General features: G+C 41.6%; 2 protein-coding genes across 4 annotated transcripts in view; both read left to right on the forward strand.

Moving 5' to 3' along the window:
* The window catches only part of PRPSAP1 (phosphoribosyl pyrophosphate synthetase associated protein 1), a 52,756-nt gene extending 39,331 nt beyond the window's left edge, over window positions 1-13,425 (forward strand). For all 3 annotated transcript variants that reach the window (XM_075014891.1, XM_075014890.1, XM_075014889.1), the window contains 3 exons: window positions 3,197-3,267; window positions 3,980-4,126; window positions 5,561-13,425. In XM_075014891.1, coding sequence (XP_074870992.1) covers window positions 3,197-3,267; window positions 3,980-4,126; window positions 5,561-5,719 — 377 coding nt within the window. In that variant the 3' untranslated portion in view covers window positions 5,720-13,425. The remainder of the gene's footprint in view (window positions 1-3,196; window positions 3,268-3,979; window positions 4,127-5,560) is intronic.
* QRICH2 (glutamine rich 2) overlaps window positions 11,281-13,755 on the forward strand; it is a 77,658-nt gene continuing 75,183 nt past the window's right edge. Inside the window, exon 1 of the mRNA XM_075014880.1 lies at window positions 11,281-11,416. The gene's annotated coding sequence lies outside the window, so the exon portion shown is untranslated. The remainder of the gene's footprint in view (window positions 11,417-13,755) is intronic.

Consider the following 13,755-nt stretch of genomic DNA (forward strand, 5'->3'; position numbering starts at 1 on the left):
GACTTTTTCCTCAGCATTTGGGTTTTTCCACATAGCCTCTGGAACAGTTTTAATGTTCGTATTTATTAAAATTATTACTCTTCATATGGTATATGACCATTTAAAAATACCAAAAATACTGTGAACAACTTCCTGACTATGAACAAGCAGTTGCAGACCTTGGACCAGACTTTGATCTTGGTTACATCACTGTAAATAAAATTAATTGAAATGACTCTAGGTTTATGTAACTGATATTCGAGTTTGGTCTACTTTCTTAACTTTGCATCTTTTGACTACATAGAAATCAGGTTTTTGTACCTGGGGGGAAAATGTTCACTTACTATTTAGAGCAATTTTTCAAGCCACCACCTCCCAGCAGTTCTGATTTCTAAATGTCAATATGACACAAGTTTTTGGAGAAGGAGAAACTGACCACAATGACTTTGGCATGTGTTTTTCTTCACATTGCAGCAATCAAGTTCTTTTGAGATTTGATGTGGTTATGGGTGGATATTGGCTTGCAATTTTTTTCTTTTCTTTACAGAGATAATTGATCAAGAAAAAGGGAGAACAGCTCTTTAGGAATCGGGTAGGTCTACATGCTGCCTACCCTACTTTAAAAAAAATTAAGTATAGTATTTAAATCTAGAGAAGGAAGGACACTGCTGCTAATATTGGTAGCTGACTGTCAAAGGTCTGAGCATAGTTTGGAAATGAAATTACTGGTAAGGAATACTTTATTTCGGTTATGGAATGCAAAGGTGCAAGCTCCAGATGAAGAGTCACGTTTGCCAGTAAAATAGTGCTGAATTTCAACTCTTAAGATCCATTCACCATCACTCTGAAAGGAATTCTCCCAGGCCTATCTGCTGTCAGCAGAGCTCTATTCATCTGTGGAATGTATGCTAAGATTGGTAAGGATAGGAGCCAGATAAAATCTTGTGGTATTTGCTAATTCTGTCCTTCCTACCAAAAGCTTTATTATCTAAACTAAATTAATATTTAATCAAAACTGATAGGTAGGGCCTGCAGTTGAACTATCTTATCCTGTTTATCTCTTGTGATGCTTAATCCTGGTTTATTAAAAGTGCCCTTCCACCTGCCCCCCTTTTACATGAGAATTTTTTTTCTCTTTGCATTCCCATGTCTCTGCCCTGGCAAGTAAGCTGTAGAAAGCCAATTCTAGATCAGTTGAGGATTCCTTGTGTCGAGGACCACTGCAATTCAAATTCAAGCTAGCTACCTGACTGAGATTTTAAACTAAAATTCAGCGCTGACTCACTCCTGTTTAAAACAATTCTTTTAGCTTTTGTTAAATTGGAGTAAGGATTAAAGGAGAATGAGACCTTACATGGAATTCATTATAGTGTGCTGTTGCATATGTTTCCTTTAGTAGTTGTATACATTTGAAACTGTGGTCCCTATAGATCACATTTATTGCATACCTAAATCTGCCTCACCCATAGTCTGACCATGTATCCATTTTTGCTGAAGCTACTAACGTGTCAAACCACACAATATCTTAAACATCATTTTGAGAGTTTTAGGTTTGTCTGTCCAAGAGGGTTGTTTCCAGTCAGGTAGAGGTGAGATCTCCTTATCCAGGAATGCTAAAAATTATTTCCCTACCATTAGTCCATAATCACTTTCTCGGTAGCGGGATAATAAATGTTTTCTTTTTGCCCTTGTAGAATGAGAGATATCAGACAAGTGCGTACATTTTTCTAACAGTATGGTCAAAAATAATTAAGAAATTTCAGACACCTAATTGAAGCACCTATTTTTAGAGTGGGGGAAAAAGTATTGGTGAAGTTTTCTTTTTTTAAAAGTTACTGCAAAACCCTCAATCATTTCTAAAGGAGGTACATCAAAGGCTTCATAGTAGAATCCTAAATAGGGCAGTATGAAATTTTTCATGATGGACTTGCTTAGGCTGATAAACATAACTCCCTTACTACTACGTTTGAGCAACAAGATTGCCCCAGATTCATGCCATTTAAAATGTAAGTGTCATATACCCTTAAATATTGTGTTTACATCATATTATGTGCCTTGAGAATTTTGTGTAGGATGCATTTTATAAATCAAAATGTTCATTGTCAGGGGAGGGATTTGTTAAATGCACGTGGCGTAATGCTGTCCAGTCCTGGCCCAGGTGAGGTATTTATTAACAGTTTGCAAGTAGTGGGAAGGTCACACCCAGCTTGGTAACATAGATGGCTGTCTGGCTTGCCTTTAAATCCAAAGTAAACAGTACATATCAGCACATGATGCTCGCTTTGGTGTTGATACAACTTGCTTCAAGTTGGAGTGTTTCCTGTTGGGACACGTAGTTTCTGCATGCCACAGATCCATTTAAAAGTGCGGCTCTTTTGAAGTGTTTGTGATGGGGCACCTTGTTGCTCAACAGATCTGATCCTTTTGTATGTAATCTACAGACTTGAGCAGTTAAGCATATTTACTGTTTTTGCTACTGTGTTGGAAGTGCTAAGATTGAGCTGGATTTTATTTGTCCTTTTGAATACTAATTACAAAGTTCCTATTGCCTGTGCAACTTATGGTAACAAACATATGCAGGTGTCATGAAGGGCCTTTTCTGGCCTGGAGGATACATTAGTGGGAATCGAGTTGGGGAAGCAAAGAAATCAGAATCTTCTCAGCTCACCAGATCGGTTTGTCGGGTTAACCATTTACAAAACTGCCTCTGCAGACCATGCATGTTAGACAGTATCCTTCAAAGAATCTAAACGTGGAAGCCCACACCACCATTTTAATCTTTTCTTGGAGCAGAAGTGAACTTTAAGATGAAAGCTGCATCGCTTCTTGAGCTACACTGGGACTGACAGCTGCATCATAGCTGCCTTGACATAAGAAAAAATTTAAGACGCTTAAGGCCTTAAAAGGAAAAGAATACTGACTCAGTTGAAGTCAATGAGAGATGCACATGCTTGATGCTTCTGGACACCAGGCTTTCAGTTTCTTCATAAGCTCCTCTTCTGTTCCCTTTCTAAAGCCATAACTTGCAATGCAGGTTTTAAGGGGTAGGGCAATATGTACATGTCAGCTGCTAGAAGTGATGCATATGTGTATCAAACCTGCTGCACCAAAGTTTAATTGAAAAAAGTTGGCATCTGTCCTGCAGTATAAAAATGGATACAGACGTACAGTAATACTGCCATGTATGGAATCTAACTGGGCTGTACTTTCTTTTTAGTGTTGATGGCCAAAGAGAAGCCACCAATCACTGTAGTCGGAGATGTTGGGGGACGAATTGCCATTATTGTGGTATGAGATTGAAAAGGCGGTGGTGGGGGGTGTGTGGAAATCTTCTTTTGCTCTCTCATCTCTTTAAATATTAATGCCTCCATGTAGCTGGGATTTGTGTTTTGGAGTAGAAACTGAAGACCATTATAGTGTCAGAACAAGAATTCTCAAATGCTATCCTCTTATCTCAGCTCTCCAGTTTTCCTGTTTGTCTATCTAAATAGGCAAGTCAGACCCTGTTAACATCCAGAATTCAGTGCTGTGTTCAAAACGTGGGGATATGGGCTCTGAAACTTTCCTTCCCAGTTTCACCAGAACCCAGAAATGAATATCTCACAGTGGAAATAATTTTTATATCATTGGGAGAATGGCTAGTCTTTTGCTTTAGATACTAGCCTGAAAGTCAAGACCTGTCTGGATTCGATTCCCTTTTCTGCCACAAATTTCCTTTGATTGCTCAATGCCTTGAATTTCCTTTTCACTCCTTCTCTTCCTCACATGAGGGTAGAGATTTAAATCACTGTTTGAGACACTTGGATACTGATGTGGTGGAGGCTATAGAAATAACCCCCTCCTCCCCTCCGCCAAATAAATAGTTACATTAATGAGTAGATCTGGTCTATTCTACCTGGGTATATAAAGGATGTTCAGAAATAGGTAGACATTGTAACTTCCCCCTATTCTGTCATAACTTCCTGGTTCTGATTATGGGGTTTGTCTGTGTTTCTCTCAGGATGACATTATTGATGACGTGGAAAGCTTCGTAGCAGCTGCAGAAATCCTGAAAGAGCGTGGTGCTTACAAGATTTTTGTAATGGCCACACACGGACTCTTATCTGCAGATGCACCCCGTCTAATCGAGGAATCAGCAGTCGATGAGGTGCGTCACTGCGGCTTGTCTTATGGAAATTGGAAAAGGCTGGAAGGTGGCTGGATAGATTAATGCACTAGTTTTTTGCCTCTAGTCTACTACAATCCAGTTAGTTTTAGGTCACAATTGTAAAATGAGTTTCGTTGCAGACTGTCACCCAGTAGAACTTGTCACAAAACCATCACAAACATCAGCATGCAAACAACTATCTGTTCTGAGTGGGTCTAGGTTTGGGAAATCCCAAAGCTTTATATTTGGGTTAAGTTCACCCTTTAACTGCACTGAATAGCTTTTAGCTGAGACCGATGTTCATTTTTCAGTAAGTGAAACAATTCACCAAATTTACATACACTGAAGAGAAGAAAATAATGCTGGTCTTTGCTAGGTGACAAGAAAGACCCAGGAGTGAGGAGAATGAGAACATTAAATGAGTCTTCTAATATAGTTATCAAAAATGGGCTCTTATCTATTTTTAGAAGGTGAGAATAGACAGTCTCATTTAGTTCGGAGGCGTAAGGCCTATTAAGAGGTTGTCCTCCGTAGATTTCACATCTACGCACAAACTTACTAGTACAGGTTTAGATGGAGTAACTAAAGCACAACCAACATTTGGAAATTATGCTGAATTGCCTTAGTAAAGGAGCTATTGTCAACAAACACTCAGGAAGAGAGACTCTTTGTAGGAAACAAACCCTCTCTGAATTTTATGGCGTTTTGTTTTAATCACAACACTTGTCCAAAAAGGGTAGATTTCACCTGTTTTATTAGTACAGTGAGCTGCAATTATGTCTGTTCATTGCTGTCCTCTAGCAAAACCATTCACATGGACACTTTTCTTTAGCAAACACATGTTCCTGCAATACAGCCCTTTGATTTTCTTTTCTCTGCTTCTCCTGCCTGTTCATGGCCTTTGTGTGGCATTATTGGATCAAACAATAAGATATGCCACTTTCAAGTGGGCAAGAACTTACGATGTAATCAGACTTGCTAGTCCACCTAGAGGAGCTTCATTAGTTAGTTAAAGCCTGTTCCACCCACTGGCGTGTAGGGCATAAGCGAAAGTCCTTCACTTCTGTCTGTCTTATGCCATTTTCTCCAGTGTCCCAAATGTAGTTCATTTTTCATGCAGAACGTTGTTGTTTATCCCTTCTTCAAATGATCAGTCATTTCAGTCATGTAATATTAGCGATACTTATGCTTACCCTGAGTCCTCTAACAGCCTAGAGATACAGCCTCAGAGAGGGGTAACTGTATTAGTCTGGAGCATCAAAAAACCAAGCCATCCCATAGCACCTTAAAGACTAACATTTATTAGATAATGAGATTTTTGTGGGTAAGATCCACTTCTTCAGATTCAGAGAAACTTCAGATACAAAGTTTTCAGTGTTATTCTTTGGTAGGTGGCAGCACTTGTAATATTCTTCCCTTACTGTCTCTCTGTAGGTGGTAGTGACCAACACAGTTCCTCATGAAGTTCAGAAGCTGCAGTGCCCCAAGATAAAGACAGTGGATATCAGTTTGATCCTTTCTGAAGCCATCCGTCGAATCCACAATGGGGAGTCCATGGCTTATCTGTTCCGCAACATCACCGTGGATGACTAAATTACAATATTGTCCGTGTTCCGGGCTTCCTGAAGGGAAGGGAGAAGGAAACGTGCATGAAAAGGCAATGCCATAAATCACAGATATAACACAACTGTTTCTTCTGCTAGGGGAGGGTTTAAGGTGATTAAAGACTGAAGCCATGAGATTGAATAACAAAAGTAAAATTGACCAGACTTCATTCCTGCAGCCTCTTCTGTTCAGCTCTTACAGGGAGGATAGTTTATGATCAGGAAATGGAGAGGCTGTGAATTAAGTAAGTAAAAGTTGCCTGGAAGCTATTTGAGAGGTAGACACTATCCTATAAAACAGAGCTATAGCCTCATGTGAGGGGAAACTAAGTATTGTTGCTGCCAATGGACTGACGGAGTAATGGTTTTCATGCTGCTTCTAGTCTATGAATTGACAATAGAGTACAGAAGGGAACACTTCAATTAAGCTGCCTGGGCAAGGTAGGGTACTGCCTGTAGAGCTGATATGCAGAATACCCCGTGCCAATTCCTGTAGCCTTTTCTAATTTCATTTGTTTAGCATTGGTTTATTTTTATGAAATTATATTGGTTGTAAGTACACTTAACGCCGACAGCCGAGAGTGACCCCCCGTGGCAGCTAAATCCTTAAATTAGATGTGTAGAATGTTGTAATAGCTAAATATATTATTCTCACTTGCAGGAGTGGGAGCATAGTAGTAGAACATATCAACCTTTATCTCTAGAGCCTTGGATTCTTGTCATAACTCAGTGGCATGTGACAAGAGTGTGATCCCTGCTGGAACATTTGTCTGCATTGGAAACTAAGCACAATCTGTGGTTTTTGTTTTTTGGCTGTTGGCTCAGAAGTTGCCTGGGATTGATATGCGCTTGCGGAATTCCATGGGGTAAATTTTGCAAATCTGCCTCGAATGTGACTGTACGGTCTGAAACTCTAATGTTCAAGTAACTAAAAAGTATAGGATTTTATTTTGGACCTTTTTCCTGTGGTCTGCTGCCATTCTGGTCTTTTATTATAAATATGTTAAACACATTCATGGGGGCAGCCTTGTAAAGTGTAAGAGAATGTAGATGCTTTCAACCTGTTTTCTGAAATGCTCGTTGAACTCGAGCCTTCAGAGGGAGGGAGAGAGAGGCCTTATTGCTTGCTTTTTTCCCAAGTGACAAATATCCTTTGCTGTTGGCAGGGAGCATATGGCTGGGAAAGCAATTCTAATGAATTGTGATGGGTTTTGCTGAGCTGGAATAAGGGCATATTCCAAAGATACCTGCCGTTTAGGACAGTTAACTATGCACTTCACTAAAACAGAATATTTTTTCCACTTGGCTCTGTGACCAATAGTTTGAGGTTGTTTGGGAGAAGACAGTACAGACTGAGTGATTGTTTTGCCCAGCAGGGGTTGATTTATAGTATTTTGTGCCCTTCACCTTCTACCTAGATATTCACGCCCACTTCAATGTACAACAAATTCAAACCGTGTCAAAGAGCATATGTTGATGCGGAGAGTCCAGGAAGAGCCTTGATGTTCCGCAAACAAAAGGTCCTCAGTAGAATGAAGTGCATGTCATAGAACTGGCCTCCTGTCTCAAAGCTTACTGAGCATGAATAGAACTATGGATACAGGAGCACCTTGTCTTCTCTCTGGAATTCAGCTGCTAAACTGAACCTTCTTGTAAGCAATATACCGGAGTGTTCTTAATGTAATGAGTAGATTCACTAAGTATTAGAAAAACTGACAACTATATTTCATTGCTATGACTATGTGGCTCCTTGGGACTGCTGACCTTTGTATTTTAATATGGCACTGTACTTTAAGTATTATTGAAGGGTCTGACTGCAGCATGTACGTGAAGAAATCAGAAATACTTGCGTCCCCTTGTTCTTAGTTATAAATGTTCACAGTGATATCCAATTTTACAAACATGAAATCTTGCTGTCCCAGAACCCCTTTTAACTACTTTAAAGTAGACTCTACCCTGGGTGAAGTCATCAAGTTCATCCATCAGCTATGCTCTCATTCTAGATTAACCTCTGCTTAAATATTGCCCTGGGACACAAATCAGAATGAATTTGGTTGGGTGATACTCCTAAATTGTTCATATCACAAAATCCTCAACCGGTTAGGCCCAGTTTGCTGTCTGTGCTCATAAGACCCAGAACCGCAATGAGAGAGAGTGCAAATCGGGATTAAAATGCATTAGAACAGCTACATGAAAGCATCTGCAGGACCTACAAGTGTCTTAGCATCGAGCTTAGTCTTTTTTATGGAATCCAGTCCTTGTGGCTGCCATCATTACAAGGTGTGCTGTCAACTTTTTTTAGATGAAGGCATCTCACGTGGCAGTTTCCTTTGCCATTTAGATTTGACTGTCTTTATGGCTTTGCAGGTTATCAGAGTTGAGGATTAAAGGGGCCTTGCAGGATATGTCTTATTTAGCAGTGGTATCATTCAGAGTCTTGGTCTGTGCGCCCATGTCACCTTAATTCCCCTCCAATGTCCGTTGTTTTTTCTCTAACTCAACCCTGATATTTAAAACCAAAACAGGGGATCTAAAAGTATTGCTTTTAATTTCTGAAAAATGTAAATGGTTTTGTTGGTGTTAAAACAGCAAATTGGTCTATTCTTGTCAAAATCCACCATCTGCCACCTTTCTCGGAAATTATCTGGGCTGAGAGTGCATGACTGGAGTGAGAGGTTAATGATCTAAAAAGTAATGTAATGACATTACTTTGAGAGCTAATTTTTAAGAAGGGGGAAAAAGTTACCATTTATTTCTATTTGCTGATAGATCACTCAGGTTCTAATCTAAACAGTCTCCCCAGGATTCTCAGTATTTTACTTTTGAAAATTATTTAGCAGCGTGTGTAAAGTATCTGCATTTATGTTCCCCTCCTACATTTTACCAGGTTGACATGGCTTGTTACTTCACAGGATGTCATGGAGTCCCTAAAAGTCCACTTAGTAATGTGTTTAGCATCTTTTTTTTTTCCTGAAACCACCCTCAGCTGAAGCTGTAGGAAGAGTGAAGACCCTTCATGCTCTTGTTTGATGCCTCAAAGGAAGGGAGAAACTCTGTTTAAATTGCACAGTATTGCAGAGGAAGAAGTATAAACTGAGCCTCTTATCTCCTACATTCAAGCTTTCAAAATAGTCTTGGTGGCTTATAAATGTCTCCTTCTGCCCTATTCTCCCTGAGGGTTGTAGTCTGGTAATCTGTGAGGAAGGAGAGCCTTTTCACATAGAGCAATTCAGTGTGCAAGTTGCTGTACCACTATTCTTAAACTTTGTAGTCTTTATTGAAGTTAGTAAAAGACACGGGAAGGTAATGAAAGCCCAGCAGCGGTGTCCAATAGGGATTCAAAATTGCCACACTTGTGGTTGTCATCTTTCCATATTCAACCGATTATATTATTAAATAATCATCTAAATAAATGCTTCTCCCTCCCCCAGAGCCAGGCACTCCTAGTCTCCTCCCCCCCCCCCCCCCCCCGCGCCTTTAAATAAATGCCCTCCCCCTCCTTCAGAGCCAGGCATTCCCAACCCCCCTGTTCTAATTCAATGCTGGCTACTCACCAGAGCAGCTGGGGCCACTGTGTGCTTCTCCCACCAAGCAGTGGGGCACATGCACAGTGAGTGGGTGGCGCTCCCCGGGTGCAGCTCTCGGGAGGAGCCACATTTAAAGGCTCCAAGAGCCGCATGCGGCTCAAGAGCTGCAGGTTGGCCACTCACGTATTCACCACAACGCAGTATCCTGTTCGCCTAATGGCAAATGTATTGGACACTGTGGCCCTAGGGCACCATTTTCTTGCAGATATATTGAAGTTCATACATATTTCCTGTCCAGGGTAGAATGAAGACAGCTGTGTGGTTGGCATATGTGTACAGTATTCATGAAATCTGCTAGTCCAAGAGTACACTGTTAATTTCTTTTGAAAAAGTGCCCTCATGACTGTCTGTTAGAAAGCCATAGAGAAGCTCTTGGTATGGATGCTAATAAACTCTACATTCACGGTTAAGCTTTTCTCTGAAATTTATTACAAAATATCCCAATGGCCAGACACAAGCTTGCCAAATATGTATAGTTTGGTTCCATTGCACATTTCTTAATCTTTAGTTCCATGAGGCAAAAAGCTTATGATCACCATAAGGTTTGGGTGCCTATGACACTGTAATGCCGTTAAAAACTCCCTTGAGCTGCTGTTCCTTTTGAAGCTCCATCATGCAGAATAACAGATGACTCTTAAAAGGCAAAACAGATGAAATGCAGGAAGACTGTAACATATACTACTGAATATATATTAATAATAGTATGCTAAATGTTATGATAACAGATGTCTGATCCTCTACATGCTCCAAGTCCAGCCAACTTTGTTTAATCCCTTAGGGTGGAAAGTATTTGCTATGTTTTGTGGTTCTGCAAAGAATCATACTGCCCTCCTTGCAGATGGTGCCTGTGTTGTCATCTGTGCTAGCAGGTGTAATGCTTGTGGAGATTTCAGATGACTAAAATAATTTATAAATAACTTTATTGTGGTCATGGCTTTTATTTTTGACCTAGAGCAAAGAACCCTGCATGAGATTTTAATCTCAAACCAGTCAATTTTATTTTAATGCTGGATGATTTGCCCAAGACACAAACTCACCTCTACTGCAGGGGAGACAGTAGGGACAGTTGCATTTCAGGGTTTGCTCTCTTCCTTGTCTCTCACAAAAGCTGCTAATTACAATTACTATTTGTGTCCATGCAGATCAGCCTGGCAGAGTCATGAGAGCATGATTTCAAACTCTCAGCACTGAGTAGTGTTAAGCAGTAGTTCATTTGATTTGAGCAGGGACCGCTCAAAAATTCAGTACGTATAATGGATTGCAGAACAAGGCCCACATACAGCAGCATGGCAAGCAGAAACCTGCGGCAGCAAGTCTGAGCCGGGGGCTATGCACTCTAGGTGTTAAAAATAGCTATATAGACTCATTGGTGCTGAGAAGCATCATGTGAGCTGGGGACTCATCTCTGAGGCTTGCTGCCATAGGTTTCTGCTTCCTGTAGGTTCACTCCCTGTTTGACTGTGCGATTATTGTGTAGATTGGCTCTAAGAGTTATTTACCCCAGGGGCTAAACTCTTAAACTTTTAAAGCAGAAGCTATATGGGGAAAGGGCCCCGAGTGGCTTCTTTGGAGTAGATTAAAGTTGACAGCCACTTACGCAACTTAATTTTGATTCGGTTGCTAGCAGTAAGCCTTTCCCATGCCTGTATGTCTATTGGAAAAGCGTGTGACTTTGAGTAATTTCCATAGATAATATGCAGGAAACAATAACTCAGGGTCAATGCATGTGGTTCATACTGGATGTTTGTGCTAAGGCTTGTGTAACTCCCCCAGCCCCTGGAGGGCTTCCTGGTGATACACCATGATCTGGCATTTGTCAGCACTCCTGGTTTAGGAGCCTTAAGCTTTTTCCATTTTTAGAGGGCTGGGGGAGGGGACAGAACGTGTGCTTTCTCTGAACAAGAGTGGGTATTGCGCTCTCCTGCTAATGATCACCCTTGAGAAATTCCAGTTCAGAAGCCAAGCAAATACCAAGACCATGGGGGAGAGGAGAGGAGAGGAGAGAAGGATATCGCTGCAGTAATTCTTCTGTTACAAAAGGGTTTTTCTCTGACTGAGGTGCCTGCCTGGAGTGTTCCCCTGTCACCTCTGCAGTGTGTGTAAGTGGGGAGCCTGAAAATGTGGGGGAGGAAATTTGGCTTATCTTCAGTTTTGTATAGGCAATAGCAATGCCTGGAACAGAGTCCGATTTTTTTGGAAAGGTGACAGAATCAGTATCTATGTCATCTCTGCTCGTCGTCCCTGAGCACTTGTTTTTCCTAAAACTGAGGGTGAAGTTGATGTTCAAATTATTGCATTAAGCTACAGAAGTAATGTCTTCTAGGGGGCAGGCCGGCGTGTGTGTGTGTGTGTGGTTTTTTTACATGGCATTTCTATAAATAAGTGCCCTGAGAGGCCTCAGGCCGGAGTTGTGGTCTTGGGTTAGGCACCGTGTAGGTAGTTAAAAGGCTGTCCTAGAATTCTTATGACTTGGATAATGACAAAATGCCACAGGTGCAGGAAACAAATGTAGGTGGGTGGGCGTGGGAGGATGAGGTAATGGGAGGAGCATGACCAGCTGTGCCAATAATTCAGCTTTTGCCTGCCTAGCTACCCAAAGGCAGTTTGGAGACTTTGCAGTTGCCTGCAAATCTGTTGCTTGGAAGATGATTCTGACTGTTCCCTTCGATGGGCAGAAGAAAACACCACTTCTGAGCGTGATTTAGCACAAGGTAAAGCTCAGAAAAAGACATCTGAAATCAGTCGCACCTTCTGGGCACGTTGGCTGCCATCTCAGGAAGGGGACTGGCTGCTGGCTGGCTGCAAGGTTTTCTACAAACAGCAATGCTTAAAAACTACCTTTTTAAGGACAGCATAAATCATAAAAGCCAGAAGGCACTGCTTTCCAGCATGGTGGTATATATGTAGTGCTATCCTCCCAGTGTGCGCAAGGAGACCTGCTTGGGGCACTTTCCCTGTGTGAAAACCCTGAGTCACTGCTGTTTTATGTGGTCCCTGCCCCTAAAACTTCTGTCAAGCAGATTAAAAGAAGGAAAGACTCACTCACTCTCAAGTTTAGGATCCTACACTAGGATTTGTGGTCTTGGGTAAGACACTTAACCCCTGTGCCTCCATTCCCCTTTGGTAAAATAGGGATTTTTCTTACCTGTGAGTGCTGTTAGAACCAATTCATTAACATAGTGGTGCTCTGATCCCCTTATCGTGGGGGCTGTATACCCGCTGAAACTGTGGAATTCAGATGAAATGCTTGAACCTAGTAAAGTTGCAGTGGTAGAAGTGATCTCCACATGGCAGGTTTGGACTCAGGCTGTTATAAGCCTGCCTGTGGGTTTTGCCCCCTCACACACATGCTCTCCACTAAACTTCAGCTTTTGGTTGGCTTGATTTTTAATTTTAAATACCCTTAAGGCAGTCTCATTTGTAGAAGGATGTTTGTTTCCTGTTCTGTGCTACTGATGACCAGTCTGGTTAGAACAGCAGCAAACACAAGTTACTGTATTCCCTGCCCTGTCTGTTCTGGGAGGGCTACAGGAGAGCAGCTGCCAGAAGTAAATGTTGCCTTGCAATAGAAGATGGGGTGGGTTTAAAGTGCTTCTCGTCATGGAATGTAGCCTGACAGAGGGTGACATTTTCTGTTTCATGTGCTGTACTGACATCTGCTGGACATTGTGGCTCTGTCCTGATAAAAAACCACTGACTCTGTTTTTTTAAATGCATTGAAAATAATAATCCACCTGGGACCTATCTCAGCCTGTAGGGCCTTGATGCAAGATGGAAATATGATTTGGGGTGTTTCTTATGTGTAAAACCTTTATTCAGAGGAATTCCTTAAGCTAGAAATCTGGCTGGGTTTTTTTTGTGTGCGCAGTAGAGCCAGAATGTTTGTTTTGCATTTGTTTCCTAATACTCTGCGCGTGGGACTGTTTGTGCACGTTACACAAATCTCTGCATGTGTTATGGGGTGTTGAAGCTAGTGGTTTCTAGTCATAGGGAAAACTAACAATGAACTCCCTTTCCTATTGATATTTGACAGCTGCTCTGTTAATCCGTGTGCGCACAAACTAACTGCTCCTGGGTGGAGTGGTTATAAAAACACATCCTGTCACAGCATTCCTGTCCGCCTCATTCTTGCATAGCAACCCAAAGGGATGACGACTCACGGACAACTGTCATAAGGTGTAAATGACAAGTGGGATTGGAGCCCAGCGAATAGTTGGAATGTCTCTGAACATATTTTTCCCATCACATCACTAAATGCATAATTCTCACAGTCCAGGAGAACAGCCCCCCTGGCAGAAACTGAACTACACTATCCAGCCTTGCAGGGGAAGGACCTGAGCAAAGCAAAGTCCACACAAACTTTTCCAGACTTCTAGCAGTACAAGAACAGGGCCTCTGCCCCTGGAGGATTCCCGTTGGGGGGGCGGGGGGAGAACAT

Source organism: Carettochelys insculpta, chromosome 20 (genome assembly GCF_033958435.1).
Source record: "Carettochelys insculpta isolate YL-2023 chromosome 20, ASM3395843v1, whole genome shotgun sequence".
NCBI lineage: Eukaryota > Metazoa > Chordata > Testudines > Carettochelyidae > Carettochelys > Carettochelys insculpta.